Source organism: Macrosteles quadrilineatus, unplaced genomic scaffold (genome assembly GCF_028750875.1).
Source record: "Macrosteles quadrilineatus isolate MER2022 unplaced genomic scaffold, UCM_ALF_1.0 Scaffold_9__3_contigs__length_116548681, whole genome shotgun sequence".
Taxonomy (NCBI): domain Eukaryota; kingdom Metazoa; phylum Arthropoda; class Insecta; order Hemiptera; family Cicadellidae; genus Macrosteles; species Macrosteles quadrilineatus.
The window spans coordinates 11937805-11965339 of record NW_026542602.1 but is presented as its reverse complement, the minus strand read 5'-3'; the positions used below and the strand labels follow the sequence as shown (position 1 = coordinate 11965339).

At 32.8% G+C, this 27535-nt stretch overlaps 1 protein-coding gene across 1 annotated transcript; it reads left to right on the top strand.

Annotated features, from left to right (window-relative positions):
* The first annotated feature begins 8721 nt into the window (after window positions 1–8721).
* On the top strand, window positions 8722–13728 carry LOC129003243 (uncharacterized). Its single transcript, XM_054431537.1, has one exon. The coding sequence runs from the start codon at window positions 8722–8724 to the stop codon at window positions 13726–13728; it is 5007 nt and encodes a 1668-aa protein (XP_054287512.1).
* The last annotated feature ends 13807 nt before the right edge of the window (window positions 13729–27535 follow it).

The window sequence follows — 27535 nt, the reverse complement described above, 5'->3', positions numbered from 1 at the left end:
TTTAAAGTAAATATTACAAATTCTTAAAAAACATAAAGTACTATGACTACTATACATTGCTTCATCCTTCAGTTAAGTGTAAGTTTCAAACCGTTTCAGCATGGTAAGATCTTGACAAGCAACGTAATGCTTAAGTGAGTGGAACAGACAGTTTAATGACTGGAATCCTTCTGCTTGTTAGATGTGTACGAGCTCCTTTCATACCTGAAACCTTATGTATATTGGATTTAACTGGAGCTTTTTTAAAATTAAGACTAGCATCCCTGCTTACCCTATTAAAAAAGAATGTTTACCCTTTAACGGATTAATTGAAACAATTCCATTTGAATAGGGCAAAGGCTGCTCAATTCAAACACATATTCATCGTTACTCACTGTTTTAGCTATTTTGCACTACAATTGTTATAAAATAGTTTCCATTATTTCATGATAAAAACTAATATGTAACTACTCTGTGGATTTGAGAAGTCAAAAATTAAAAAAGTGGTTTTAGTAACAAAATAATTCACATTAGCTATGTGGTTTGAGATTTCAGAAAGCAACAATAAATCCCACAAAAAATATAATTATTCAAAAGGAGCTATTGTTTTCAGTCATATCCTCGATTACATAATCCTGCGACATCAATATAAAGCACCGTCTATTTAATATGACGAGCTAATGTCGTATCTGACTAGTTTATAGTTTACTGATTTCCACTACGTAGAGCTCAGGGCTTCGGAAGCCGTGGTCCTGGGTTCAAATCTCGCCAAACACCAATGGATTTTATCTATGTGATAATGCTGCGACTCTCTAGGACTAGCCTGAGGCTAGGACTAGTTTTGTCTTGTTGACACGTCAATTATATACCATTTGCTTTTGTTTTTTTAAAACTTGCTGGTTTCTGAAATACTGCATTATTATATCTAGGCCTACATTATTTTTATTATCTAATATTTATAATTATGGTCGTGACAATTTATTTCGAAGAGTTTGTAAAGGTTAAAATTAATTTTAACCTTGCTTATTTTATAGCTCTATAACTAAATGAATTGTGTTACCTATTTTGGCCGGTGAAGTAAGATTTAATCTTATGAGCTGGTGATCATTGTCCCAGCAACAGCTTTAGTCTTGAACACCGCTTAAACTACTATAAATTATTTATATAGATTTATAGCCTAAATTCTGTCATTTAAAATGTTAACAACATTCTTTATAATATGGAAATAGTAGTTTTTCAGCATAAAAATAATTATTGTTAAATACAGTCAATTTAATTTTATAATAAATAATAATAATTTTATATGATTTCTAAGTAACATTGAGGTATTTAACTCAAATTATTTGAGCTTTAAATTACCATTTATTAATTTTATTAAAATTGATGTGTTGTAGTTAAGGATTTGTGCAAAGCAATTCACAACATTAGTGATGTGAAATACATTTTAACCACTCTGACGATTTGACTTGGGACTTACATATGGTTTATTATTATTTTTTTACAGAGCAGTATGGTATTCCTAATAAATTGCGTAGCCGAATGTAGAAAAACACTGATAAGTTGGTTGTATGTCATTTGATTTAAACAAACAAGGTCTCATTTGATTTAGATTTAAATTCTCTATCTTTTTGATCTGAAAACGGTTTGCTTAAAATTTACGGTTTTCATGAAATTCGGCATTTAAGATTTAAATGGTTGTCATATTGAAAAGACTTGAGATATTAAAACGAAACTTTGTAAGCTTTTTTATATACTAAAATACACATTTATATCAATTTTTAAATTTCTATCTTGCAAAATGCCCAAGATATAAAATAATTCCTAAAAATCACAAACAGATATTTAGCATTTTAGATCCATACTTAAACACTCTGTGTACAAGGGTGCCTATTGTGCATGATTGGTTGGTAGTTCTTCCAGATTATGCTTTAACCCTTTTAGCTTGCTGTTCAGTCGCGTTTACACCGGAGTTTGCAACATCATTTTATAATTTTCAGAAAAGATATATCACTGGCGTGACGACAGCATTTTACACCTAGTTAGGTTGTTGGTGTTATAGGTTAAAGGTTATCTTGATTACATTTTACAACATGGGTTATTGTAGTCTATTGGATTATCAGAGTATAGGACCAAGACCAATAATCTTGAAAAATCGCCTAGCTCTTTTAGAAGTCTTTTAGAAATACTGCTATTTTGTCAATAAAAACTTTTCTATGCTACAAAAATGTTTGCAGGAAAATTTAGAAATAATATGCAATTTGTGTACCAGTAATCAAAATAAAATATTAAAATTACTAAATGTATAGATTTTTCTTGTACAGCAAATGAATTTTATCTTGTTCTTAAGTGTCATGTACATGGTTTTATTTATAATTGCAATTGTCATGAAATTGAAATGTGTGAAAGAGTGAAATATTATAATTGATAAAAAGTAGAAATGGAACCATCATGTAGAATATGTAAACTTCAAACTTTGAAAGATTAACTAATTGTTATATTTTTTAAGGAGTTATGTTAGTCCTGAGTATCTAAAAACTTTGGATACAGCATGATCTGAGTCTACAATGCGTTATGGTCTTACACACTGGGGAGGCACTTATCAAACAAGTCTTTTGCCAATATCAATGTCACAAAGATTTTTCTTACGAAACATATCTAATAAAACAAAGTATGAAATTATAACTTGCATGTTCAAAGAACTAAATATATACTGTTTCACAATAATACATTTTTACCGTTATTAATTTTGTGATAACAAATCACAGTTAATATGATATTAAGAACTATCAAAGTTGTACAAGAGCCTAAAAATATATACACTTGTAGTTCCATGTTTTAAACGTGACATGTCAACGAATCAGTTGTGCTACTCATCAGTTACGATTTTCAATAAACTTACCGAAACAATTATTATCCTAAATAGTTCCTATAATGTAATAGTAATGTAATTATAACTACTAGTGTAAGAAAAAAAATTAAAAATCTATAATTTATAGAAATGTAATCACTTTATTTTTTCCTCGTTAAAGTATAAGTATTTTTATTGTTCTTTGTTGCGTGTTTTTTTGTTTATAAGTTATAAAAAAATACTCTAAGCTTGTATTCCATGGTTATTTATTGTATTTGTGTATTGTTATAAACTGTGAATAGACTCTGCCAGTAACAATGTTGTAAAATTACATGTACTTAAAGATTTTTTCGCACGTGCGTGCGCAAAAGAGGATGTGAAATATTTAGCATGATTTTGCATGAAATAAAGATTTTTGAATTGAATTGAAGTATGTTAGAACTCATATACCTGATCAGCTAGTCAGTGAGTTACACATGCTGCTGTATAATTAATGAGATATGTCACAGTTTAATTGCTTAGCTAACAGTTTATTGGTCTGAACAGTTGTTGAACACGTCATATTTCAGTTGTGCCACAGTTTTTGCATTAATACGCGACAATATCTAACCGTAACATCACTGTCCTGTGGTCTACTATATCGCCAGGTTTCTGAAGTTTGCGTTCATTGTACTTATCATGATTTTCAAGATAGTTTTTGTTGTGTCTGTCTGTATAACAGGGATTCAATCAAAGTGCTTGGAAGATGACATCAAGAACATCAAGAGTCAACGGAAAAGTGATGCTCCAGACATCCAATCATGGTACGGTGGTACTTGGACCGTCTACATGTTGTCCGAGTATAGAGAGGGAGCCAACGACAATCTGAAATGTGTACAGGAGATTATCACTGCTGAAAGCGGATGTTCAAGTGATTTCTTCAAAGATGGTAAACACTCCGAAAAGTCATTTACGTATTCCCAAGCAGAACAAGGGGTTTATAAGCAGATAGGAACACAAAATGATAGAGAATTTATAACCACGAATTACGTGGTGTATCTAAACACAGAAGCAGGTGTACAAGCGATTTGGACATGCAGCGACACCGTGGATCAAGGGGCTTCCGCCATTCTCATCAAAAACTTCAAGAAGGAAAATCTTCCAACCGATGTCGTCAGTGAAGCTTTGAAAGCGATCGAGGCGGCAAAACTGCCAACACCAAAAGCAATAACCACCGACTGTCCCTAGCAACCCTAGTGATGTATGCACCGTTGTTATTATACAGAAGTTAACAAGTATATTCTGTTCTACGCTTGCATATTAAATGGTGTTTCGTCAGTGAATGTGAGTCTTATTAAATGCATTTATCGTTTCATGTAAAAGGTACGATAAAAAACCAAAACCTAATATTTTGAAGGAGGAATTCATATTTATATTTTGACTGTATACAGTCTGCCATCTATGATGCTCACAAATAGATTGCCGGTGTACAACTCTTTTTTTCAATTAAGCGTTGATTGTCAGTTTTATTGTACTATCGAAGTAGGAATTGTTAACAACGTTAACAAGAGATGTCAGTGGTGTAAGATAACAGTAATTTCGAAAAGATCTCTTACTTCAATTCAGCTCAAAATTTTGAATGGTGAAATCAGGATATGTTTCGAAACGTCCTGATTACACCATTCGTAATTTTGAGCTGAATTGACGTTAGACAATTAATTATCTACAGCTCAGGAGCTCAACAATGAATTTTAAGAATTTTAAAGTCGATATCTCTTCAAAATTGTTTAAAGGCTTTATAAGATACCATACAGCGTAAGTATTTTGAACAAAAAGTGCTTCGCGTAAAATCTTGCTTAGAGTAAAAAACTGTGTTATGTACAGCAATGCAACTGAATTAGTTACTTATTTGAATAGAAACTTCTTGCTTTAAATCCTAGTTTATAATAATAAAGAATCACTTTATAATATTATAATCATGGAGCACAACGGCTTGATCCCGCAGCGTGCTTGATGGCGTCGTTCGTCAAGCCGGCTTCTGTGCATCGGACACAAGATTCTGTGGAGTTGTACACTCTGGCCTTGTGATCTTGGTCACCGTACTTGAAGCTCATTTTGTTATGTCGGGGTCTTTGCAGCGATTGGCTATGTGACCGAACCCCAGGCATTTGAAGCACCTGGAGGCTACCCGACATGTCACCTAACCGACCCATTCTAGCTCCCAACGTCAGTATCGTCATGTTCTGCCCTAGAGAGTTGGCCTTCGAGACAATTAACTTCATCTCGGTGGAAGACAGACTTGGCTACGGAGGAGAGATCTATCTGGGTCGTGAGTTTGTCGAGATCCCTCACTTCCAACGTCGTCTTTGGCTCAAGAACTCGAACCGAGGGTTTTACACCGAGGATTTTATTCAATTTAACACCGAATTCTGTCTTTTCCCCGGAGGAATGGAGCTTGGTCCAGATGGAATACGAGCTTCAAAATTATAAAAGATAGTCACTACCATATTTCATAAGAACATGTTATAGCTATATTTTAACCTTATTTTATAGGTCATAGGCTTTAAAACTTTATCGATAGACCTTTTTCAATAGTCCAAGCAGCAAAACGCATCATATGCTTTTGTGCTAGGCCTACAGAACATGTCATTTTTACAAACCTATGAACTATAATGATGAGTACAGTTATAAATATATTTAAATTTAATATAAAGTTTAAAAAGTCAAAATTATTAATAATCTCAATGAACCGTTAACCCTAAAATACAATTTCGTCATTACAAAACAACCAAAAATTGTATATTGTTATTTGAAAATTTCCATGATCGATAAAACTTGTCTTTGCATGTTGGTTGAGCCAGGTTGTAATACAGGTTGTATTTAGTTGCTTGTGCATGGTGATCAGATAAACATGGGATGATGACTGAACAATCAACATTAGCCTCATTAGTAACAATAACAATATTGTACAATAACAATAACAATAACAAAACGTGGTCAAAAAGAGTGTGTGAGCCATTCACTTCTCTGCTTTGGTAGGAGGCCATCATTGTCAATTACTGGCTTAGAAAGGAATCACATAAGAGGTCAATATTTATGTCACCCATGACTACAGTTATTTTGTGCCACTTTTGATGCATATTTCGACATTCAGTGATCATGTCAAGAAACGTGGCATGCAAGTTAGATTAAGGTCTATTAGCTGCCAGTAGCACCATTTTGGTATTAGTATCAATTGCCACGTCAACTCAACATTATAACCCTCTTAAACACTAGAGCAATCCAAAGCTTTACAAGACAAGCCTGATTCACACCAGATCCCTAAACCTCCTCCCTTATTGGCAGCTCTGCAGGGTTATGCAATACAGCTGAAAGCATTTACCTTTCCGCTTTAAAAAAAGTGTTCAATCAAACAATTATATCTGGATTTTCTTCGTCTATAAGGATTTCTATTTCCTCTGTCCTATTTTACGGACCTCTAATGTTTTGGTGCAGCAGTTTCAACAAATTACTCTGATTCTCCATCATCTGTCGAGTAACTCTTGAAGCAAGAATGCCATTGGGGTCAACATTAAGAATAAAAAGAAAAAAATGATTTAATTTGCAAATAAGTTGAATTTGATGATAGGGAATGTGTTGAAAAATCACCATCAATTTCTCTCTTTGAACTGACATCTTTAGAACAATACTAATAATTCATAAAAATTGTCATCCCGACATTTAGCATTGCTTACAGCAACGTCCAACTTTCAGTGATACAACATACAAATCTTATAATAGTTCCTAAATACGAAATTCATACCTAGAAAATAGGGACAAGCTGAAAAAAATGTTTGGTGTTGACAAAGAAGGCACATGCAAATGTATCTTCTTAAACAATTAAATTAATAGTAATCATGTATTACATAAACAACTAATGTCCAACCATTATTTCATAATTTAAAATAGTTAAACTATAGCCAAAAACTGCAACCAAAAGTTATAAAATCTAAAAGCAGAAACAATGCGTCCGAATAAATGTTTGTTTTTTGTTATAACATTATTTTAAATCCAACATGACTCAATAAGTGTGTTTATACTTGTGAAATAATCACATTTTAATGATTTAAAATAACATAATATATTTTGCAGTACCTTGGTTTTTAATATTTTTTTAAATTAACGCACACAAATTTAATTCAATAGTAATAACAAATTTATGTTTGGGGTACATATTTTCTACTTTTCTTCTTTACCGTATTGAACATATCACATTGCTTTTTCAATTTCGATTATATTAAATAAACATGCAGTAAACTATAGATTATTAACCTCATTTATCAAAACTAATGCTGGTAGTTTTGTACGGTTACGAGTCGATATGCCACACAATCTATGTTAGATTATTTCTCATATAAATCATGTATCTCAATAAAGAAAATATGTATCAACATTGTTTGAGCATTCTCAAATTAGGTCTAAACTTAAATTTATTTTAAATAAAATAATACTTGTTTTGTCATTTAAATAATAGATATTTAAATGTTTTGTGTGTAAATAAATAACTGCACTTTTTGGTTCAATTCAGAATAATATTTTAAGTGAGTTCATAAAATAAAATTGTGTTAAGTTAAGCCAGACAGAGAGAGAGAGAGAGATAGGCAGACAATGCAGAGGAATGTGCTGCGTATCCTGCTTATCAGTTCCAGCCGACATGATATAGACTGACCAGTGGCTTTTCCTGTACACTGCTCCAACTCACTCAGTTACTATGCAGTCTTCATGTGAATCAAACATTATGAGGGTCTCTGAATCCCTCTAATTATTTTACCATGGGTCTCAGTATCCCATATTAAATCATCAATTATTGACTCTATTGTTTCTACAGAAGTTTTATTTAACCGTGAGGAACATTCACCAGAAGTTTGTGTGCACACAGTGTTATATTTTATTTTCTCAAGAAGTGTTAATCTCCATTACTTGGTATTAACGAACATTCGATCATTTCTTCTCTTCGAGGTCGTGAGTACATCTCTACACATCATTCCTCTCTGTCTATTCCAATTTGGACTTAAATATCTCATCAAGAGAATAGTTTTGATTTGATTTGTAAAGGGTTAATTTAATTTTGTATCATTATAATATTTTCTGAACTCAAATGAATTTATTATTTTTCCAGTAGGTAGTAACTCACTGTTTAGACAGATCAATAAACTTCCTTTCTACTATATTAACAAATATCTATTGAACCAGCAATTATTCAGTTTGGTAGCAAAGTCAGGAATTTAATTTTTAATTCCCCTTTGTTCAAACATATTGGTCCTTCGAGCCGGATTAACTTAGTCATTTGTTAATAAATAAAAAATTGTAAATTAAAATATCCTTTTAAAGAAACATATTTAAGGTCATTTTTAAATTGTCAAAGTAAGGTTAATTGTATTTGAAGGTTATTGTAGATTACAGTTGAGAATTTGTTTGTTTAAAGGTAGTTATCATATAAAATATTTGGTATTCATTTGATCTTTGATTAAATTAGATATTTAATCGTAAAACGCTCATACATTTCTCCAGAATTGGATTTGTGGTTTATTGATAATTTTAAGAGTTATTAGGGTTGTTTTGAGAATTTAATTTGAAAATATTTTCTTCTGCTGAATAGTTTTTAACACAAATAAATATTGCTGATTTATATTCTACAATCTTGTTTTATGTGCTGCTGTAATATTATATACAAGCATTATTGAATAATTTTGCAAATCATGATGTGAATTTTTTTATCTACTTTCATTCTGAATTAGTGGTATTCTTTGTTGATTTTTTTTACTATCTTGAAGTATATAGTACTTGTCATGTTCATACTTTTGTAAAGATTGCTCAAACATTTGTGCCTTTGATTATTTAAATTTTGTCTTGGTCTTCAATTTCTGAGGGGTAAAATGGATGCAGAAGATTTTAAGCGTAAGGTTTCTGCCTTGAAGAGAAAATTATCAGATAGTGCTAAGGAAGTCCAAACTATTAATGAGAAGGGTAGAGCAGCTCTCAAAGATCCTGCTCAAGTGAACTTATTCAAGGGTATGTTTAAGGTGTTAGAGAAATATTTTTCCAAATTTGAAACTCTTTGGGATGAACTTATTGACCTACATGAAGATGAAGGAAAAGTCTCAGAATTTCCTGTCGAAGCAGATCTGACTATCCAAACTAAGGCCAAACGTTATTACTACGAGGCACACACAAGCTATGAGGCACTTATGGCTCTTGTTCAGACAACATCACCTCCCTCACGCCAAAGCATTAATCCTAATGAATCAGTTATATCATCTGAAAACAGATCAAATAAAATTTTACCTCGGATCAATCTGCCCCACTTCAACGGACAAATTACAAACTGGCCTAAATTCCGTGATGCATTCTTATCAATTATTCATAATGATGCTTTGTTGACTAAAATGGAGAAATTCCATTACCTGGTTTCCTCACTTGTAGGCACAGCTTCTGCAGTTATAAGTAACTTGCCATTAATAGAAGACAATTATGACTTGGCATGGAAGGCATTGAATGACACGTTTAATAATAAACGTATGCTAGCCTCTAACTATTTAAATCAGCTCATCCAGTTTAAGCCACAGCAAGGCAAACCTACCATTGATTCTCTACAGAACTTTGTATCACAAGTTTCAGACAATATTGCAGCATTTAAACTGCTAAAAATTCCAAATGAAGCAGATTTTGTATTGTTTCATATTGCTGTTCGATTATTAGATTCTGCGACCAGAGAACAGTTTGAACTTCAACACAAAGATAAAGATTTTCCTGTCTTTGATGATCTTACAAAATTTCTACGGGAACGATGCCTAGCATTACAGCTCGCCCTTGGAAATTCTCATCAATCCTCACATGACAATAACTCTGCGAAGCCTAGTGGCGCTATTAAAGGATATAATACTAGATCTTCTAGCCGTGGTATGCGAGCTACACTCTTGGCTAACTCACCAGGAAATAACATGCAATCGAAAGATAACAATAAAGGTTTCACATGCTTTCTATGCAACAGTGGTAGTCATACACTCTGGAGATGTAAAGATTTTATGAATGCAACAGTTGATGAGCGACACAAGATGTTAAAAAATTGGCATGGATGTAAAAATTGCTTGTATGCCAACCACACTACAGGAAAGTGTAACTCAAAGTGGACTTGTAAATTTTGCAAGAAGAGACACCACTCGTTACTACATATTCCAACCTCAGCTGATGAAGAACTGAAAGATAATGCTACTAGTGCACCAACTTCGTCTTTGACCGCAACTCTTCCTCAACATAGCAACATATTGCTAGGTACTGTAGTTGCTGAGATAAAAGATGCTTCCGGAAGATTTCAACCCATACGTCTAGTGATAGACTCAGGAAGTCAACATTCCTTCATAACTCACAAATGCCTCACCAAACTTGGTTTATCGACAACTCCATATCCAAAGAAGATATCGGCTATTGGCCAGACCATATTTGATGGTGCAAAAGGCAAAGCACTTTGTCATCTGAAGCCAAAAAATCAGGAATCCCCTATCCTCAAAACAGAAGCTGTTGTGATCAACAATATTACTTCATACCTACCCAACTTCACTATGCCTTCTAACTTATGGTCGGAATATACCAAATTTGAACTAGCAGACCCTAAGTTTTGGGAACCTGGACCTATTGAGTTTTTATTGGGCTCTGACTTGTTTCCAGATGTTTGGCTTGGATCTTCGATTACTCTTCATGAAAACCAACCCAAGCTGTTTGCATCAGTCTTTGGCTACATTGCTATTGGGAGAGTTCTTGACTGTCAATCATCCACTAATATGAATGCTTCTTTCTTCACCCTTGCTTATGATAAATATGATATTCATAATCAGCTGCAACGATTTTGGGAACTCGAGGAACCTGCTTCTATCCCAGTCAAAGAAAACCCAGAAGATTTAGCTTGTGAAAAGCATTTTACAGAGACTCACTACAGACTTGAGAGCGGCCAGTACGTTGTTCGCCTACCGTTTAAAAGTGAGCCAAAGCATCTTGGTGACTCTGAAAGAAATTCTCTGAAAAGACTATACAGTCTAGAAACAAAACTGACAAAGAATTCTCTACTTAAGTCTGAATACTGCAATTTCATGAAAGAATACCTTGAACTGGAACACATGAGCCCCACATCATCTACTTCAAAATATGTGATCCCACACCATTCTGTCACTAAAGAAGATCGCTCACAGATTAAGCTCAGAGTAGTATTTGATGCTTCTTCCCTTACTGACTCTAACACGTCTCTAAACAACCATCTTATGATAGGCCCAAAGTTACAGCAAGACATAAAAGGTATCTTGACAAGATTTAGGATGTATCCAGTAGTTTTTGTGGCTGATATAATAAAAATGTACAGGCAGATTTTAGTTCATCCCTCTGATAGGGTATATCAACACATTTTCCGGAGATTTGATCCTTCTGAAGCTATTCAGAAATATGAACTGAATACAGTAACGTATGGTACTACCTCTGCACCTTTTTTAGCCTTGAGAGTCATGAAACAGCTAGCAACCGATGAAGGGACTGACTATCCACATGCAGCAAAGGCTATTCTTCAAGACATGTATGTCGACGATCTTGTCACTGGTGCTTCTACTGTTGATGAAGCCTTGAAACTCAAGGATGAAGTAATCAATCTTTTACACAAAGGTCATTTTGGTCTAAGTAAATGGGCCAGTAACTCTCAGGAAATTTTAAATGCAATCAATCCTTCAAAACATATCAAACAGATCAACCTCTCATCTAGTGAAGATTCAAATGTCAAGATCCTAGGACTTCAATGGATTCCTTCAAGCGACACGTTTGCATACCAGATTGAACAATTTACCCCTGTGTTTACTAAAAGGGCTATCCTATCAGCTGTGGCAAAGATTTTTGATCCTCTAGGATTCGTTTCTCCTGTGATAATGATTGCAAAGAGCATAATACAAAGCCTATGGAAATTGAAGCTGGACTGGGATTCTGAAATCCCAACTAACTTGAAGACTCTATGGAATGATTTGACTACTCAGCTAGAGAAACTGCAACATCTTAGTATTCCAAGATTTGTAACATCTGACAAACCATACAAATTGCAAATAGTAGGATTTGCTGATGCTTCAGAAAAAGGATATTGTGCTGCACTGTATCTGAGAGTTATTAGTGACAAAATAACTACAAACCTTCTAACAGCCAAAACTAAGTTAGCCCCGATCAAGACACTGTCTATCCCACGCTTAGAGTTGTGTGGAGCCTACCTGCTTGCAACAATGTTCCACTCTGTTATGGAAACCCTCAGCCAATTCACCAGTAATCAGTTTCAGAAGCCTATTTTCTTCACTGATTCTTCAATTGTCTTAGGATGGCTGAATACACCAACTTACAAACTTAAAGTTTTTGTAGCAAACAGGGTTGCTCATATCTTGGAACATACACCTGTTTCATCGTGGAGACATATTAAATCAGAGGAAAATCCTAGTGACCATGGTTCTAGAGGACTTTTACCAGATAAACTTACTAACTGTGATCTATGGTGGCATGGCCCTAAGTGGATGAATATGCCTGAAGATAAATGGCCAGAGTCTACAGTACAGTTCCAGCAGCAGTCCCTACCTGAAGTGAAATCTGAACCACAAGTGCTTGTCTCAAATAGTACTGAGCCAGAGCTTATCAAGATGATGGAAAACTATTCTTCATACTACAAACTTTTACGTGTAATATCTTGGATCAGAAGATTTACCTACAATTGTCAAGCTAAACTACACAGTACTAGTCGTCTGAAAGGACCCCTTCAGCCTAAGGAAATTCATGAGTCCTTACTAACCTGCATCAAGAAAATTCAATCACACTTTTTCTCTATTGATGGCGACAGAAGATGTGCAACTGCTGTCCTCAATAAGTTTCATAAACTTACCCCTTTCTTTGACAAACTGGGGATTCTCAGGGTGGGCGGCAGGCTAAATAATGCAGCTATCCCAGAGGATCAAAGACACCCAATCCTTCTGCCAAAGTGTCATTTCACCTTATTGTTGGTAGATTATTACCATAAAATCTACCTACACCCAGGACCCAACTTGCTTCAAGCTCTGATTCAATTACGATTTTGGATACCACCACTGAGAAATATTGTCCGTCAGCGAACCTTCAAATGTCTAAGGTGCTTCAAGCTAAAGGCTGAAACCTTTTCCCCGATGATGGCTGATCTTCCTTCGCCACGAGTGAATGTAAGCCGAGCATTTTTACATGTTGGTGTTGACTTTGCTGGACCTTTGACTATGAGAGAGTCGTTAAGAAGAAAAGCAACCACTGCCAAGACTTACATCTGTGTTTTTGTCTGCATGGCTACTAAAGCTTTGCATTTAGAGCTGGTAACCGCACTCTCAACAGATGCCTTTATGGCTGCTTTCAGACGTTTTATTTCTAGAAGAGGTCTTCCTGAACAAGTGTATTCCGACTGTGGAACAAACTTCAGAGGAGCAGCTAATCGTCTTCGAGAATTAGGAATATGGTACTCCAATCAGACTACACAAGAAGAAATTCTACAGCAAACTACTAAACTGGAAGTAAAATGGAATTTCAATCCTCCCTATTCCCCACACTTTGGTGGACTGTGGGAGTCGGCAGTTAAATCAACAAAGACACATTTGAGGAAGATAGCTGGAGAAACTGCTTTGACTTATGAAGAGTGGTCAACCTTGCTCACCCAAGTAGAAGCAGTTCTGAATTCAAGACCACTTTGTCCTTTGTCAGCTAGTCCAGAAGAAACTAATTTTCTTTCTCCAGGACACTTTCTTGTTGGATGCACTCTTGTTGCTCCTCCCGAACCTTCTCTTCTTGATCTTCGAGAAAACGTCCTAACAAGATGGCAACTAGTCCACAAGATGGTTCAACATTTTTGGAAGAGGTGGTGAGTGGAATACTTGAACATCCTGCAAGCGAGAGGAAAATGGACAAAATCTTCTACAAACCCTAAAATCGGAGACTTGGTTCTTCTTAAGGATCAAAATGTACCTATCTTGCAGTGGCCTCTTGGAAGAATCATCAAGACTCACCCAGGCCGTGATGGAATTGTTCGAGTGATGACTGTCAAGACCAGTGACTCTGAATTCCAACGTCCAGCTGTGAAATTGGTACCTCTTCTTTCAATCAATTCTGACCCTTTTAAGTAAGATGCTAGAAATTTCCTTTGAAATTTCGGTGGGCGGTATGTTTGAGCATTCTCAAATTAGGTCTAAACTTAAATTTATTTTAAATAAAATAATACTTGTTTTGTCATTTAAATAATAGATATTTAAATGTTTTGTGTGTAAATAAATAACTGCACTTTTTGGTTCAATTCAGAATAATATTTTAAGTGAGTTCATAAAATAAAATTGTGTTAAGTTAAGCCAGACAGAGAGAGAGAGAGAGATAGGCAGACAATGCAGAGGAATGTGCTGCGTATCCTGCTTATCAGTTCCAGCCGACATGATATAGACTGACCAGTGGCTTTTCCTGTACACTGCTCCAACTCACTCAGTTACTATGCAGTCTTCATGTGAATCAAACATTATGAGGGTCTCTGAATCCCTCTAATTATTTTACCATGGGTCTCAGTATCCCATATTAAATCATCAATTATTGACTCTATTGTTTCTACAGAAGTTTTATTTAACCGTGAGGAACATTCACCAGAAGTTTGTGTGCACACAGTGTTATATTTTATTTTCTCAAGAAGTGTTAATCTCCATTACTTGGTATTAACGAACATTCGATCATTTCTTCTCTTCGAGGTCGTGAGTACATCTCTACACATCATTCCTCTCTGTCTATTCCAATTTGGACTTAAATATCTCATCAAGAGAATAGTTTTGATTTGATTTGTAAAGGGTTAATTTAATTTTGTATCATTATAATATTTTCTGAACTCAAATGAATTTATTATTTTTCCAGTAGGTAGTAACTCACTGTTTAGACAGATCAATAAACTTCCTTTCTACTATATTAACAAATATCTATTGAACCAGCAATTATTCAGTTTGGTAGCAAAGTCAGGAATTTAATTTTTAATTCCCCTTTGTTCAAACAAACATCATTTATAAGCTTTCCGACGTTAAATGCACCATAAAATAGGGTTGCACGTTCAACCAGAAAATTGAATTGTGTGTTGAAAGTAAAAGTAACCTTTTATGAGTTGTCAAAAATATACATATAAATACTTCATAACCCTATTTATTGTTTCATAATAATTATATAAATATGGAAATTAGTTAACATTTACAATTTACTGAAAGATTCTTTGGAATCTGGTGAATTTGTATTTAATTTACCAGATTGCAAGCTTAAAATGTGTTTTAAGTCCATAAATCCTGCACGTTCAATATTTACATTCCAGGGCTATATAATATAGGCTCATTGGTTCAATATGTTGTATTTATTACCAACATTGGGATACATAAATGGTACAAAAATGTTCTACTTTATACATTGATTAGCCTACCTAAATTGAGTTGTTGTGAGAATGAATGTTAACAAAACTAATGTTTTCCTGGAATCTGGAATAGAAATTATGATAAAAAAATGTAAAACTCCTTAAATAAAAAAAAAAAATTCGGAACAAAATTGAATTCCATAAAAAATTTGGATCAAAAAGATCGCACTTCCATTCAGATTTTGTCCGAGATCCTCCCTCAGGACTTATTTTTGTGAACAATAACCTCTTTGCCACAAATGGTGCTTTAGCTGTGGCTAATGCAGTAAATAGTTATAGCAGATTCATTATTTGATTTTATCTAGGGTATGAGAAAATCTTTCTGCAGCCTGTTGAAGTTGTAAGTAAAAAAAAAATGAAAATTGATTAATATTTATTGTGTTTACAAACTAGATAGGGTTAAAGAATAGCATTTTTACTCCGTCAAATGTAAGAGTACCTGCATTGCTTTGGGCATCATTAGGATACTCCACAAGGAACAACCAGGTTCAAACGAAGGCCCTCAAGTGTCTCGTCATTTTATTAATTGGCTAAATACATTTGTTAACCTAAACAATAATAACTATCCAACTAAAAGGAAGTGAACAAGCAGTAAATTACTCAAGTCTAACCGGAGATAGTTATCGATACAAACATAACATTTCGCGAAGGTAAATCATTCTGTAATCGTTTCCATGCACGGGACATTATACAGGGTGAATTTTAAATGAGTTCCCCCCCTACTTTTTTCTGCATTTCTTAAGATATCATCTCCGGACCACGTTAGATCATTGTTGAGTAGTAAGTACTTCATTTTGACTGGGTATACATTTTTGGCCGCCATCTTGGATCCGCCATATTGGATACAAAGTTTTTTTTCAAATGTAAAGGTAGGGTTGTGACCCATTATTTCTAACCGGAATTTTAAGCTGATTACAATGCCGCAATTATTTTTTTTAAATCTTGATCCGTGCTAAAGTTATGAGGACTTTTTATAACTTTATTTTTAGCGCATTTTAACATTGTGCATTTACAAACTAAGACCATAATCTCAAAATAGTGCTAGATAAAGATAAGTATACACCACCATTCATTGCCGACATATTTTCACTTGGTTATGACGGATGTAGTTTTTTCAGCCGCCATCTTGGATCCGCCATTTTGAAATGTGATCAATTAATTTAAATATGAAGGTAGTGTTGTGACCCATCATTTTGAACTACTTTTTTATACTGGACTCAATGCTGCAATCCGTTTTTGGTTATCAAGCTATCTTGATGAAATATTAAAATAGTCTTATTTAAAATTTCAATATTTCAAAAACCAAAGATGCAAATGAAAAATGGATTGCGGCATTGAGTTCAGCATAAAAAGGTAGCTCAAAATGATGGGTCACAACACCACCTTCATATTTAAATTAATTGATCACATTTCAAAATGGCGGATCCAAGATGGCGGCTGAAAAAACTACATCCGTCATAACCAAGTGAAAATATGTCGGCAATGAATGGTGGTGTATAATTATCTTTATCTAGCACTATTTTGAGATTATGGTCTTAGTTTGTAAATGCACAATGTTAAAATGCGCTAAAAATAAAGTTATAAAAAGTCCTCATAACTTTAGAACGGATCAAGATTTTTAAAAACTAATTGCGGCATTGTAATCAGCGTAAAATTTTAGTTTGAAATAATGGGTCACAACCCTACCTTTACATTTGAAAAAAAAACTTTGTATCTAATATGGCGGATCCAAGATGGCGGCGAAAAATGTATACCCAGTCAAAATGAAGTACTTACTACTCAACAATGATCTGACGTGGTCCGGAGATGATATCTTAAGAAATGTAGAAAAAAGTAGGGGGGGAACTCATTTAAAATTCACCCTGTATAAACAGTGTTATGATACATGTTGGTGTACCATTTCATGTTACCTTTGTTACATAACTGCACAGGTTATTTACCAAACAGAGTTCCTGTGTAGTAGGGATCCTCATCTACTTATTAGATACTACAAAACACACTTATCTACCATATCATATCATTGACCAATTTCTTCCAAATTATAAGCAGCCTAAAATTAACCACGTTGATCAATTAATTATTTTTAAATACATAAAATAATTACAGTTTGAAGAAAAGTTGGTCCGCTATACTTGATCACAACCATCACTAGCTGATTCTGTTTCAAAACGAGTAATAAACCTACTCTACGTCTAATGATAACGCACTCCTAATTGAAGTTATATTTTTGTACTTTAATTCTGTTTATTTAAATTTTGAGTTACATAAAACCTCGGTTGAATTATAGTATTATTTTTTTAGGAAACTCACAGAATCGGAATACGTTTAAATGCTGGTGATGTAAAAAATATTGAGTATGTAAGGATGTTAAAACAAAACGCCAAATCAGCAGCTGTATAAATAAGCGATATGAAGTACTGCTGTTATATCTAAAACTAAGAAAGACATAACTTGTTTGTTTCTTCAAAGACTCCTATTTCATTTAACATAATATCCATTCTGAAAACGACAAGTCAAAGGCTAAAGCTGCAAAACAAGTCTTTATTATTCAAAAGTTTCTGTAAAAGCTGAAGCCGGAAATTGCTTCAAGTAGCTTTTATTATCCCGCCTAAGATTTTATTTTGTGAGACTACTGTATGTATAAGATTAACTAAATGAAAAAATACAAATTAGTAGAATTGTTCGGTTATCACTAAACAAATTTGTATAAAAAAATGTATAATGTATACTAAATTGCTTTACTCTTATAAGTTGTGTGTTGAAATATGAAGAATGGTACACCAACTATCTTTATATCCGTTATATATTGGAGGTATAGGAAGAAAGACAAAGACAAAATATTAATTATATAGCATTTTAATTAATTACTGTTTGATTTGCACAAATAATTCATAAATTTCAACAGTATTGTTAAGTAGCTTAAATAATGATTAGAATAATATTGTTAAATATCACCTGATCCAACGCTTATTTATTTAAATAATGTAAAGATTTAAAACGTATCATAATTACTCTAATACGTTTAGTATAAGGACATGTTTTGCAATCTTTGATACGTAAACATAAAATCGTTCTGAAATTGATTTGTTTTCGATGATGGTTGATACTAAAATTATATTTGCAATCTTATGGGTTCAATTGGTATTCGCAAATAATAATATGTATCTTTAAAAAGTATTAGTTTTAAATGAACAGTGTTATATGGAAAAAAAACGCGATATTACCCGATTTTAAGTTTTTGAAAAACACAAAAGTTTTTCATGTAAGTTATATAAAAAAAAAATTAATAATGTGGGGTCCTAATCATAATTTCACTGAATATGATTATTGGCTGGTAAAACTTATTTCCATTGCATATACGATGTATTAAAAAAAGCACATGTAAAAAAATGGAGAGGTTCCATTGTGATTATCTGTATGGATAACCCAATTAAACATTTTATTATTCTAATTAATCTGTAGGGATGAAAATTGACCTCAAAATTCGTGTAGCTGAGCAGTCAGACATGTTCGACAAGCCGCTTGTTTTCGGGCGGGCCTCGTTTTCCATAGCAGCACGAACTCTATTGAATGTTAGTTGTCTGGCGTCCGATCTGACTTTGGACGGCCTTTCAGCTTCCTTTTCAACGCAGAAGCCGTTGTTGTAAAGTTAGTAACCCACCGCATTATTGTGATACGCAACGAAACTTCTCCATGTCGCCTTAATTGAAAAATGCATGAAACAGCCGATGCCGCTGAGTTGCAATGAATGAATTCAATACTTTTAAAACAACTCCATAACAACCGCACGTAGCTCAGACGACCACTGCTACAAAACCACTGCTATGACTACAAAAAATTGCATTGTGTAGGCTTTCCAATGAGCCTACTCCCACCACTCTCAGTCGACCTGTCGCTGAACAGTGCTCTGCAGAAAATGGATCGGTTTTTTTGCCGCACCCCGTATATGCTTGGGAACACCCCACAACTTGTTTGTGGTAGTACATATACAGTAGTACTTTGAATTGTAATGGAACTAATGGTCTAAGAACACTTATTACTTACGCTCAGGGATGCAATGACTACAATGGATGATCTCTTTAGAGTTCATGATTTGTTCCTTAACAAAGTCTCCCCGCTGAAAAATCATAATAATACTGACAATTCCGTGTTAACATTGTTTTTGATATTGAAATATGTAAAACATACCTTAGTCAAGCAACATATTATGTTGGTTTTCAAGGCATATTAAGTATATATTTGTTGTGACGTGTTATTATGGCTTTACATACAGGCGTAAAACATACTTGTACAAATGTGTACATCGTCATGAACATCGTAAAAAATGTCAACCCAATAGTTAGGCCTAAATTAGAAATCCAGAACATTAAATTACAAATTTGGAAAGAGATATTGTTAATAACAAATGAAATACTTTAATAGCATTGAAGAACTCTGCAATTAATTATTAAAACTTTTTAGGAAAAGGTATTGGAATGTAGAGAGAAATCGGCAAGCATTTACATACCTCGCTAAGATATTATACGCCAGTCAGTTGTAGTGAAACTGTAAGGCTTCTGAAGAAACCGATGCCTTAAGAGGGACTGTTTGATTTTTTTTTATTAACTAAAACATTTTAATATCAACATGAGCCTTAAACTTAAAGAGCTACACTTTAAATGCATATAAGTAAATGTGTATTTGTTTTAAATGCAGACCTTTGAAACACAGCACAATAGAGTTGAAAATAATTGATATACTGTAATGAAAAAAAACCGTGGTGATATTTTCTAGTTTATAATAATGTAAACGTGCTTTCATATCAAAACAATCAATACGGTCAACAGATAAAATTACGAAATACCTCCTACTTTAGCTAAATATTCATTTCAGTTTTTACTTATTGTGGGAAAGAATTTAAAGAAATTTTATTTGAAAAAATTTGATGACTTCATCTACTTTATCTATGTTTTTAAATCATTTTAATGGCAGTATTTTTATTTCGTGGATTAGGGATCAAAAGAAGCCTTCAAATACATTATGATAATATGCTAATAGTAGGAAGAATTAAAATATAGGTAACATCCCTCAGTAAAATAAAGATTTTACACCTATTTTATATATTACGATAATTTTATAGTTTTTACTCACCTCAAAGATTCTTGAGCAAAAATACATTTTGTATCTAGTATATAAATTCAATTATTAGATATTTTTATTAAAATCTAACACATTAATAGGAAAATATTGTATAACTGTTCATGTTGTAAATGATGAATTTGGTTAAGTAAAATGCTACTGACTAGTAGTTATAGGACCTGAAATGTCGGACCTTATTTAGTTTCTTGTTATAGATTTTTTATTTAGCAAACTGTTAAACTAAATCGTTCGTTTCATATGAAATTTGATAGCATTTAAAACTTAAGAATATACTTAACTAATACATGTTCATATCACCGGAATATTTTGAGGAGCATTACTAATTAAAAATCTTATTTCTCTGTATCATAGATGAAGTAATATAATTATATTATAATTATAATTATATTACTTCATCTATGTCTGTATCAACTGTGAAAATATGAAATTAATCAACAATAAACAATAAATTCGTTTTAAAAACATTTACATCATAAAAAGACATAAGAAGACGTAAATAGTCAAGGATCATACATAACACTGCAATATGGGTCAGTAACTAAGGTAGTTAGCGGAAGTAATGTACTCTTCATTATTAATACTGTACTAATGGCTTATCTGCCCTCGTAACTTAATCGTAGTTGTAACACTATGCATTAAAGGAGGCTTAACTGCCACTAGTTTAAATTATAGAACATACCAGTTGTTAAATATTTTTCTTATTATATTAGCTTAGAGATAAAATATTACTGAAATTTACATTAATGAACGGTATTTCATAAGCTTAAGTCAATTGTACAAATAACATATTATTGATAAATCTACATTTTACAAATAATTAATCCATCTATTAATTTGTCTCAATGATGTATTTTCTGGATTAAATACAAAAATACTGTAAATAAAAAACTGTCGATGGAATTTAATTTTATTGGGATTTACAATTTAAATATAACAAAAATATAAAAAACAACAGATATTAAGGTAAAGAAATATTTGTAAGATGGCAAAAACCTATACCCTAATAAGGCTATCAAAACAACTTATAAAGGCCTAAAACTTGTTATATCCCGGAAATGATTCTAAAAGGTCATTCAAAGCCGTCCGTAACTATTACAACAACCTTTCGTTGAACAAAACCCATCATACGATTATATGCATCAATAATTAAAATGAGTAAGACACGATTTTGAAATAACACCTTTATTGAGATTACTCGGTTCGTTATTTCTTTAGGAGTTCAATAAACACCCTACCAGGAGTAATATTTAAAATGAAACTTAGCAAATACCCAACAACTCTAAATAATTAATAGGGAGAGCTTCAGGGGATAAACTCAAGTCTTAAAACTGCCTAAGTTGTAACTCCCTAAATACTTGATTGTTTGTTTAGATCGTTACCAATGGCTGTAACTAACTGTTGTAACCTTTACAATACCATATAACTATAATAAACTCTGCTTAGGATGGACACAAACATAGACGCAGACAACAATACTGTAAAACTACAAGTAGGGTCAATCAATATACAGTATCTTCTACACATTTAATGCGGATTCAAAAAATATCTGACTACTGTTATATGGAATTTTTTTATTGTTTATATTTTTAAGAATTACCAGTGAAGCGAATAATGTCTGTATACACCCAGTGAAGATTCCAATTAATATTCTTTTATATTTTTTCATACGCAGTGAATAGTGTGGATAGTGTGGCTAGTATGTCTAGTGTGTATAGTGTGTCTAGTGTGTATAGTTCGTCTAGTGTGTTTAGTGTATCTAGTGTATCTAGTGTGTATAGTGTGTATAGTGTGTAAAGTGTGTAAAGTGTGTAAAGTGTGTAAAGTGTGTCTAGTGTGTATAGTGTGTATCATGGTGGAAGGAAAAACATAGGTGTGCTATTCCCATCATATTCTGACGTCACTCGGGTCAATATTGATTTGGCAGCAGTTATAGTATGCTTTCGTTTTTTAACATAAGAGAATTATAAAAGAAAATCCTAAAACAATTCTCTGCAGTGAAGGTTTTCATCAAACAGTTTCTGAAGAACCACAGGTGTATAGGATCGTAGCAGTGCTTTAAGTGGTTCTCGTGTTTTTGGATCTCTTATTTCTTGCTTGGTTGGATTTCAACACATAACTGACAAGTTATCAATCTAGTTAGATTTTTTATGTAATCGTAAAACATTTCGTAAAGTGTATTCCAATACACAATTATATGCTTCATAATTTATCAATCAGCAGGGTAGATGAGTGACTAGGACGATTATGTAATTTAACTTGTAGCATACACATTTATGTATTGTGTGTTTACTTTTAATTTTAAGTATGCAGTAAATCCAAATTATTTAAACATCTAAAAAATAGACAGTGTTAAATTACATTAATAATGGTTAGTTTATTTGATCAAAATTCTATTTTAGAAATAAGTGTCAAATGAAAGGCTTTAACCCTTAAACTGTTTCAACGCTGTAAATTTGCATATTATGCTAGTTTAGAATGTCTATTTTTTTTATGTTTGTATTACGTTTTGTTATGTCCAAACTTTTCCTATCCATTGTGTCCCAACGATGTCATCCCTATGACATGGTGTAGAGGTTATCTAAACTAACAAATATTTGTGTCACTCCTCACAAATTGTGTGTTACTGTGGTTCATGTATTGCCATACTGCATGGTAGCATTCAGTTGGAATTGAATTTTCGCAATGTTTTCGAATAAAGTTTGCTAGTATTGTAAAAAGTAGGCTAACTATTAAATTGATAACTAATTAAATTAACAATTTTATGAATTGATTAAATAAAACTCGGAAGTACCTTGACATGAGAGGAAAAGTCCTTAATAATAATATCAATTATGTTGTTACAATTAGCTATGCTCGTACTCAAACAATTCGTAGAAACAGCCACGGAAGGGAACTGGAGCGCCGCCAAGTGGGTGATTTGATTCTCCCAAAACAAGCCTTCGTTAAACCTCCTAGCAATTCAATCTAAAAACGATTGCTAAATGGTGTTAACCAACATTTAATAAGAATATAGCTTACATTTTACATTTACATTTTGAAAATACTAACTTATTAGCGAATTTCCCATATAGGGAATAAGCTATTACCGTAGGTCTCATGGTAAGACCTAGACCCGGGACCGATTTACTTTTTTTGTTTTGAGATCCCCAGAGACCAAAGACACCATCCGTTCAAATTCATATATATATATATATTTATTTATTAAAATATATATATATATATATTTATATATGTGTCCGTTAGCGCAATAACTCGAGCAAAAATTATCAGATTTTGATGAAATTTGGTACAAACGTGTAAACCTACGTTTATTCGAACGACTTCGCGAACCAGCATAATCGGACCATGGGAACAGGGGTTTATGGGGGGTTTTATGGGGTAAAAATGGGTTTTTCCCATTTATTACCCTAAAAACAAAAAATTTTACAATTTCTTTCTCAACCATTTTGTAGAGTTTGAAAAAAGAAATAATTTAGTATATTGAAGCGCTGTTGTAGGCCTATGCCTAACGGTCACGGACAAAATTCAAAAAAAGTGTAATTTAAAATTCACATTTTAATCTTATGGAGAAAATGAAAACTGTTGTAGTTTACTTGTTTATGGATATATATTGAAAAAAATTGGCAAATTTATTTATTTTATCCTATACTATTGACATATGGTCAAAAAATACTTTTTACCTTCACCGTAGCAGCAAACCTAAGCACTTGTTAAATCTAATGTTATTTAAATTGGGAATAAATATGTCTTATTTATAGAAATATTTGAGTAAAAATGTAATCAGACAAGTTGAAATTCGCTTAGTCTGCAGGTTTGCTGCGGCGGGGGTATACATTTATTTAATATGATGTTCAATTATAAAATTTAGGCCACCTGTATTTACTTTGTAGTCTTACAAACACAAATTTACAGTACGACTTTGAAATAGCAATCATTAAACTGGAAATGAAGTATTTACCCTATAAGTGATAATGGTTTAGGAGAATGGATTAATCGTGATAAGAACACTAGATAATTAATTATTATATGTTTTAATTAATAGGAAGAATATGCTGTCGATTTGTCGATATAAAATGTTTCTCTGTTAACCTATTCTTACTATTTATTACAACATACAACAATTATCTCTACTGTACTGATCATGACTACTCCATTCTCCTAAAAAAAATTCAATTATGTGGTAAAGACATCATTTCCAGTTTGATGATTGCTATTTCGAAGTCCTACTGTAAGACTACGAAGTAAATACAGGTGCCCTAAAGGTTATAATTCAACATCAATAGCGTGCTTTAAGCTTTAATAATAATTGTTAGTAATTGAAATTTAGAGATAGTCGGATAATAGAGATGTGTAATAGAGAGCACTAACTTGATTTACTTTAGGTCTAGTTCGTATGTCATTATACAGGTAAATGCAGCATGTACTTGGTTACATTAGTAATACTAGATATGACCCAAATCTTATAAACAACAATACGCTCTATCTATTATAAGGATTAGGATTTTGAACTCGTTTATATCCTGTGAAAGCTCTAAACGTAAGATATGAAGCGCAACTTGTAACAGCGTTATTTAAAGTAATGAACTCTAAATCCTTAATACAAATAGCTTACTTTGGTGGTGTTCAAGTGGAACTAAAATATCACACTCTGTAATGAATTGAAGAACAGCTACCAAACTTTAACCAAAGAAACCGTTAATAGCCTAGATATTTTATAATCGTTGTGAAAGATGTAAACAGTATTGCATTGAAGAAATGTATTTCAAAGAATGTATTGAATCGCTGTCAGCGAAACTTACTTTTAAATTTGCGGGGTTATAGTACTATAGTTTCTGTTCAATGGTTTCATTTAATCATCAAGGCAGATTGTTACATTTTAATTACATCTACTAACTTTATAATATAACGACGATTTGCTTTTTTAAATGTTAAATAACTTGAGTTAATTATTTCAAATCAATCAAAGATTCTTATCAGTCAAAGATTCTAAAGACCCATATTTAATGGAATCATGAATTTTGAAATTAAACACATGCTTATTGATTTTGATTATGAAATGTCTACAATAAAACTTTGCTTGGACAACAAAATCACCAAAATGTACTGTAAACGTCACAACGTCGATTCAGTATCACTAAAGGGCAAAAAACGCTGAACAATATTTTCTATCCATTATATTTATTGATAATAAAAATTTCGAATGTATGTTTCATTGATGTAGTAGCTTAATATAAAGACAATGATAACTATACTTGTGCACTTACTTTCACAAATATGCAATTTTATTGTACACAAATAATATGCTTGATTGGAAGTATATATATATAGGGTTTGAAAAAAATTATTGGGCCATATTAAACATTTTTGTAAGTATTTGCCTATAAAAAGTATTAAAAATACTATACAATTAACGTTGACTCTTATCAGGCTGTGGTCTTCATATAAAGTAGGGAGGAGTTGGAGGTTTGTCAAGGGTTATGTAGCTGGGTCCAGCTATATCTAGGTCTACGCAGAGGAGGCATATTATATGGCTCCTGAGATTATAAAGTGATAACAGAGATCTCACAGCTACGTTAGGGAAGCGATGGTAAAGTTTCAGTCTAATCTAACAATCTAACTTTTAGTGGATTAAGTTTACATTAAGATCATATCACGTTATCTCTTAAGAAGATAAAGTGCTTAAGTGAAGATAGGACTTGTTTATACCAGCAGGTTTGACAACCCCTTGACAGTAGAATACCTGGTCTAATACTTGGTGGTGTTTAGAAATCACCTTACTAAAGCCTTCCGCCGTCTTCTTCTTCTTCTCAATAGAACACTATAATAATGAGATCAACTAATGAGTGAGTTGACCGGTTAATGATTATACAACATTGTTTTAAATAGCAACATTCATTTTATTGGTTTTATTAAAGCACGATTGAAATTATTTAGTTTTTTTTTCAACTAAAAAAAACTTCTGTGAGATTCAAACTATTCTATTTACTTATATTAGTGTAAATCTATTTTTTATAATGTAAAATACTCGGTTTTTCATGAAGTTAGAATATCTTACGTCAGGCAATCAAGGAAGTTGAAGACTAATTAAGAGCCTCAATTTCGTTTGACAAGCTTAACACTGATTTACATCACCATTTTGAAGTTTTCTTGGGAATAATTATCTGTAAGGTAATCAAATGAAAGTAAGTATTTGTGTACTGTATTTCTGTAAGTATTCAGTGTTAATGTTGGTATCTTTGGGGTTTTTATTTAGTTTAAACATTGATTTGGTTCAGCTAAGCCCATGTTTTTCCATGTCTGTGTAATTTAGTGATACGGACAACAGTCGCGAAAGTATTTGTATTGGTGTTTCATAATCTTATACTTACTGAACTGTTCGTTCTTGACAGTTATGGTTACGAGCTACTTTGGTGAATATATTAATTTATTGGCCAACGCTACGTAGCCATAATGTTCGACTACACGCTTCTCTGCAGTTAGGCAATGTATCAACCATAGCAATAAAATTAAGGAGAACAACGCTAGCGGTCGTTAGTTTAAATAACTACCTCTACATCATCCCATAGGGGTGCCGTCACTGTGGAACTGTGGCTAGGAAACAATGGAAACATTTAGGCTACATGTTTTTGTCAATTTATTGCGTATATTATATCGATTTTTTGGTTACAGTTTTCAACAGATTTATTACATTAGATGAGTCATATCTAAGATAGTCTATTAACGAAAATATGAAGATGGTCAAGAATTTTTACTAACAATTTAAAACTATAAAAATTATACATTCATACCAAAGCTTTTCAGACTCTCTATGCGCAATTTCACTTTAGTTAACAAACTCAATCATAAAATCTGTTGGCACAGTGGGGAGATTCTACAATTAATTATTTGTGTTGATTTAGATTTACACATTGCAATTACTGGGATTGTTATATTTGGTAATCATTTGATGGATTATTGTTTTTGCCATTTCCATCAACGCTTGTGACATTTATACCATATTGTGTATAATCAAACATTACTTTGAGCAGTTTCATAGACAATTCCTTGCATCGAAAATGTATAAAAAATATTTGCATAGTAATTAAAACATAAATAACACACCCCCCCCC

Coding starts and splice junctions, on each gene's coding strand:
- LOC129003243 (XM_054431537.1), top strand. CDS start 8,722: ATGGATGCAGAAGATTTTAAGCGTAAGGTTTCTGCCTTGAAGAGAAAA.